Below are 6,092 nucleotides of genomic sequence, written 5' to 3'. Positions count from 1 at the left end.
TCTCCTGAGGGCCTTCATTTCTCAAGTAAGGGGCTCAGAGAGGTCAAGTCCCTTGTCTAAGATCACATAAGTGGACCTGGGTGACTTAAAAGAACATAGTCTTCACCACAAGGCCCACGACCTGCAGCTAGCCACGGGAGATTCAGAGCCCATGCTGGCTGCGCCCGGGGCCACTGACCACTGTCTCTCTCCACAGGGCAAGGGACATAGGATGACCCCAGCCTGTCCCCTCTTACTATCTGTGATTCTGTCCCTGCGCCTGGCTGCCGCCTTCGACCCCGCCCCCAGCGCCTGCTCTGCCCTGGCCTCGGGCGTGCTCTACGGGGCCTTCTCACTGCAGGACCTCTTTCCTACCATCGCCTCGGGCTGCTCCTGGACCCTGGAGAACCCAGACCCGACCAAGTACTCCCTCTACCTGCGCTTCAACCGCCAGGAGCAGGTGTGCGCCCACTTTGCCCCCCGCCTGCTGCCCCTGGACCACTACCTGGTCAACTTTACCTGCCTGCGGCCCAGCCCCGACGAGGCGGAGGCCCGGGCGGAGTTGGGGCGGCCAGAGGAGGAGGAGGAGGCTGCGGGGTTGGAGCTGTGCGGCGGTTCGGGCCCCTTCACCTTCCTGCACTTCGACAAGAACTTCGTGCAGCTCTGCCTGTCGGCCGAGCCCTCGGAGGCCCCGCGCCTGCTGGCGCCCGCAGCCCTGGCCTTCCGCTTCGTCGAGGTCTTGCTCATCAACAACAATAACTCCAGCCAGTTCACCTGCGGCGTCCTGTGTCGCTGGAGCGAGGAGTGCGGCCGTGCGGCTGGCAGGGCCTGTGGCTTTGCCCAGCCGGGCTGCAGCTGCCCTGGTGAGACAGGGGCCAGCCCCGCCACCACCACGCCTCCGGGTCCTCCTGCTGCCCACACCCTGTCCAATGCTCTGGTGCCTGGGGGCCCAGCCCCACCTGCCGAGGCCGATTTGCATTCGGGGAGCAGCAATGACCTGTTCACCACAGAGATGAGATATGGTGAGTCTGAGCAGGGCCCAGGTGAGGTGGGTGTGTCTGGAGGGCTGATGGTGCCCATCTTGGCGGATGCTGGGCCATTCGTGTGGTTGTTCTCCAGTGTCTCCACTGGGTCCAGCCTTGTCCCGGTGTTGGGGTCACCAAAGTGGATTGGGGTCAGACCTCCCTCTTGAAGAGTTTGCAGTCTGGGTGGATGAATGGGGGCATAGACCCCCATAGACAATGCAGTGTGATAAACCCAGGGAGGGACCTCCTACCTGGGCAGTCAGGGAAGGCTTCCTGAAGGAAGTGATACAGGAACAGAGATCAGAAGGACAAGTAGAAGCAAGCCAAGCCAAAGGAGTGGTGAGGGCATTCCAGGCAGAGGGAGCAGTGTATATAAAGGCCCAAAGCTGGGAATGACGGCGGCAGGCGCTGGCACTGCATGTTGACAAGTTTACCTGGAGGCTGGAGTAGGCAGGGCGCAGGGACGTCTTCCTGCCCACATGGGTCAGTGGTTTTTGGCTGTGGCCCCAGGGTCAGGGCAGAGGAAGGCACAGAAGAATGTGCCTGGGTGAAGAGGACTGAACTTCGAGGCTGCCTTGGAGGGCTGGCCTGGCTCAGCTCCCAGCGTCCCTCTCCCCCGCTCTGGGCCCACGTCTTATGGGACCAAGGCCGCCAGCTGCTAGAGCTTCCTGCTGACTGGGCAAAAGCTCTTCAAGCCCTTGAGTCCTGCCTGCTTCCGCTCCCACCCAGCTCCCTCAGCCACGGCCACCTTCTGCCAACCCTCCTTCCTGCAGCTTCAAGGCCCCAAGATCCTTGGCTGGGTCCTAAGTGTCTGCTAAACAGGGCTGGGCCAGGGACTGGCCAGGGGGCCCAGGACATCGGGGTGGGAGGGAGGCAGATTTGGGATCTGGTTTCCAGCTCTGGTACTAACAGGGAGTTCCCGCCCCTCTCTGGGCCTCAGTTTCCCCATTTGGGATAACACGTGCTCGCCTACCATTGTGAGGTTGTCACGCAGGGATGGGTCAGAGGGGCATCTGGATCTGGCTGAGAGCTTTTACAAGGACACAGGGGCTCTCGTGTGAGGGCTGCTAGGAGTATTGGAGGGGTATGATCTGTTCCCATGCCTGCTTTGGAAACAGAACCCGAAAGCTGGGAACTGTCTTTGTTACACTGAGTAGATCCTTTTTTTTGGCATCAGTTGTTTTGTCTGTAAAACGGGGAGATAGCCCTGGTTTAATTAGAGGAGGTGTTTATCATGACAGTAGCCTCTCCCAAGGCTTTGGGGAAGAGGCTTCTCAGCCTCCCTCATGAGACATCTGGCATCACACCCATCCATGGCAAGTGCCCAGTGGCCTTGTTCTGGCCTCTCCCCTAGGCCAGCTTGGCCTCTCACAGCAGTCGATGAAGCCATCCGAGTGACAGCCAGGCCCTGGGCAGGCTACGGGCCCTGGAGGCTGGCCTGGGATTTAGTGCCTGCAGGAAGAAATTGAATTTTGCTTCTTTGTGGAACATCGGCGGAGAGCGCCAGGCGTATATCAGGAGGTTTATGGCTGTTCCTGCCTGGCCGCCACTGCCTGTCACTCTGTGGGGGCCTCCCCTATTGTGCTCGGCAGAGGGCGGGTTCTTTTGTCTGGTTTTCTCTGCGGTCCATCAGCCCAGTGGTCCACAGTGGATGGACTGAGGCTCTGCCCTCCTGGGCAGGCACCATCTGGGCAGGCTGCCAGGTGGAGCACAGAGCCAGGAGCAGCCAGCTGGGCTTGGCTGAAGTCGGAAGCGGGAGTTGGTTGGTAGCCGGGGTGTCTTTAGGGGTCAGAGTGGGCTCGTGATGGGAAGGGCACCATCGTTCCCACCATCATCAGAGCCTCTGCAGAGGCCTCTGGGACTGAGGATGGGTGGAGATTAGATCCTGGTTGTCCCTGGGCATGAAGCCTGGTATCTTCTCTGAGTAGGGAGCCCTGGGCTCCCAGCTCATGCCCCTTGTCCTGCTTGGCATATTGCCAGGCTGCTCCATGGGATGGCCTGCAGGGAGGGCTCTTGTAGGGAGTTGTGGGGGGCAGGGGTGGTGGTGAAGTGGCATCAGCCATTGGCTCACAGGGCACACTGGTGCCCAGAGTTGGGCTGGCACAGCCCCTTCCTCTCCCTTGGCAGGCAAGAGATTCTTCCTCTTTGCCACCTCTTACCTTCTGCCCACCCTCTCTGGGGCAAGAGATGATGGGCACACGACTCAGTTTGTTCCATGCAGCAGGGGGCATCTGAGGGCCAGTGGCATCATAGGGCCTGGAGCACTCTGTGCCTGGTGGCAGCACCACCTTGGCCAAGCCCTTGGCCTCACCTCCATGCTTCCCTTCACCTCCTTCCCACTGGGCCAGTTGGACACGTACCAGCTGCAGGAGAACTGGCTGGCACATGGAGCTGCCAGCTTGAGGACAAGATTGGTGGGATGGTGGTGAAGAGGTGAGATCCTCATCCCAGGCCCTCTGCCAGGCACTGGGCTAGGGGAGCTGTGCTCGGCTTCTCTGGGGCGTCCCAGGTAGGATCAACACAAGGCCAAGCGGGGTGGAGCTGGGTTGGTACTGGAAGAGCCATGAGGCTGGGAGCGGAGGGCCTGGGCCCGCCTCAGAGCTGAGTGCGTTTGACAAGAGGGTACAGACGCCTGTTAATTTCACGCAAACTGCCTTTGATAAATCTCTTGTTATTTTTGGTGAGTTGAGCCATAAATTTGTGCCATCTTGCTGCCGCAATCTGTTAAGTGGGGGGAGAGGAAGAAAGGGAAGGAAGGCAGGAAGGAGCTCCACGGAGGACAGGCACGGAGGCTGGCCGAGGCCGGGGCCAGAAGGCAGGTGGTAGAATTGGTACCAGCTCCAGAGCCCAGCTACAGGGAGCCGGTCGCCAACCTGCAGTTCCTGCCTGCTGACCCTCCGATCCTGAGATGTGGCTGTGCGGGGTGACATCTGGGAGAAAATGTCCTTCACTCTTGCAGCCCCCTCCCTCCTCTGCCACACTGCCTGCCTCCCCCCAGGGGCACTGTCCCACCCTTGGCTGGTGGCTACTAGCCCACCATCTCCATCATCCAGGCTCCATTCCAGAGGCATGGGCGCCAGGTGACCCTGCGGTCCCCTGAGTGTCAGGCCTGGGAGGCAAGAATGGGTTCAGATCTCCCCTCTGCCACTGCTGCTGTGTGACTTGGACAAGGCGCTACCCCCTTGGGACCTCAGGACCCCCCGTTCTCTGTATGTCACTTCCCTGATTCAGCCCCCAGGGACTCCCCAACGTGGCCCAGACTCCTCAGCCTGGCATTCCAGTCCCGCCCCTGACCCAGCTGCCACCTGCTTTCCCTCTGGTTCTCTCCCACCCTTTCAACTGGGGCTCCTACTGGCCCCAGAACCCCCTGCTTTCTGGCTTCTCTGCCTTTGCTTGGGCTGTTTCCCTCACCTGGAATGCCCTTTGCCCTGGGTTATCCTTTGCCCCATCCTTCCAAGCACAACTCAAGCCCTGTCTCCTCTAGGAAGCTGCCTCTCACCTGCCTGACCCAGTCCTCGATTGGCTTTCTCCTTGACCATGGTCTGGTGGCAGGAAGAGAGGCCCTACCTTACCTGACTATTTGGGGTGCGGACATTGGGGAGGCAGGGCCTCTCTCAGAGTGGGGTGGGGGAAGACCTAGCGCATGTGGTACGATTCCTGGAGGATCCTTCCAGCCCAGATCTCTGCTGCCAGAAATCTGTGTGCTCCATCATGGGATGGGGAGTGGGGCACAGACCACCCCACCCCCCACCCCCAGACATCTCAAAGGGGACTGAGTCCCAGCCCATCCATCACACACGTCTTCATTTCTTTATCAGAATGGAGTTTACGCCAGGCCTTGAAGTGGCTCTGAGTGAATGAGATCCGAGGTGAAGCCGACACACCTTCTGCCCTCTGGTGGGGGAGAGTGACCACTAGTGTACAGTGGTGGTCAGGGCCACAGGCTGAGGTCACCCAGCCCCAGGTTCAACCCCTGACACCACCACTGACTAGCTGTGTGACGACGGGCATGTTTCCTCATCCCTATATCATCACCTATAAAATGGGGATAGTGGAGTTATTCTAAAGAGTAATGGTGAGGATTAAGCAAGAGAGTTTGGGTTAATGCTTCGCACAGTGCCTGGCACATGGTAAATCCCTGGTAAGTAGTTGTGTGTTGTCATAACTTAGTGTAATAGGTATGAATGTATGTGCTGGATGTCAAGGGAGGAGGAAGAGTGAGGGATTAAACCACAAAGGGGTGGGAAGGTGGTCTAAAGAAGGTGATTCTGAGTTGGGTTTTGAGGAGTGAATAGGAATTCACTAGCCTGTGAATTTTTTTCTTTAAATCGAATTGCTTTTGAAATTTAATACATTAAAAAGAAATTTCATATCATCAATGGAAAAAGAGTATCACTTATCTGAAATAGAAGATAACCAGAGAAACAACAAATTCTAGCTAGACGCTCATCCCTCCTCTCAATCTGTTAGAAAGAGAAATTAGCACGTACTGGGGATGTGTTAAAGTCTCGGACTGCACGGAGACCTTCTTTCTCATGCACTTGGAAGGATTAAAAGTGAGCTGGCCATATAATTTATCATCTGAGCCGGGACATTTTCGAGGTTATAAATGGGGAGGGGGGTACTATTAATTCCATCAGGGTGATAGGCCTAAACCAGACTATCCCAGGCAGATTGGCAAATAGTCACTCTACTAAAATGAGACCTGGAAAGGGGATCACTTCCTCAGTCCATGACCCAGTGTTATTTTATGGCACATTTGTGAGCCTCCCCAAGTCATTTCCCGGTGCAAGGGGAAGGGCTTTCAAGGTGAAGGAAGCAGCCCGTGCCAGGGCGTGGCGTGTGAACATGCTGGGGACAGGGGGCTGTAGTAGACCAGCCTTTACCAGACGGTAGCCCCAGTGGTGGGAGATGGGGCCAAGGCTCTGACTGCTGCACCCAGACACTGGGACCTCACCCTGTTGGCCGAGGGCTTCAAGGCAGCAAGAAGTTGGGCGGCGTGGGGGAAGAAGGATGAGTGGGACGCGGTCCCTGCTCTCAAGGAGCTCCTGGCTCTGTGGGGGAGGTGGCAGAGCCCCAGCTAGCTCT

The 6,092-nt window shown here is 58.0% G+C and overlaps 1 protein-coding gene across 3 annotated transcripts in view; it reads left to right on the top strand.

Moving 5' to 3' along the window:
• The first annotated feature begins 202 nt into the window (after positions 1-202).
• The window catches only part of ADGRB2 (adhesion G protein-coupled receptor B2), a 28,959-nt gene continuing 23,069 nt past the window's right edge, over positions 203-6,092 (top strand). For all 3 annotated transcript variants that reach the window (XM_065897808.1, XM_065897800.1, XM_065897794.1), the window contains exon 1: positions 203-1,001. In XM_065897808.1, the coding sequence (XP_065753880.1) occupies positions 212-1,001 (790 nt within the window). In that variant the 5' untranslated portion in view covers positions 203-211. The remainder of the gene's footprint in view (positions 1,002-6,092) is intronic.

The sequence above is a fragment of the Phocoena phocoena genome, chromosome 1 (assembly GCF_963924675.1).
Source record: "Phocoena phocoena chromosome 1, mPhoPho1.1, whole genome shotgun sequence".
Taxonomy (NCBI): Eukaryota; Metazoa; Chordata; class Mammalia; order Artiodactyla; family Phocoenidae; genus Phocoena; species Phocoena phocoena.
The sequence above is the reverse complement of the archived record's forward strand: the minus strand, read 5'-3'. Positions and strand labels throughout refer to the sequence as shown.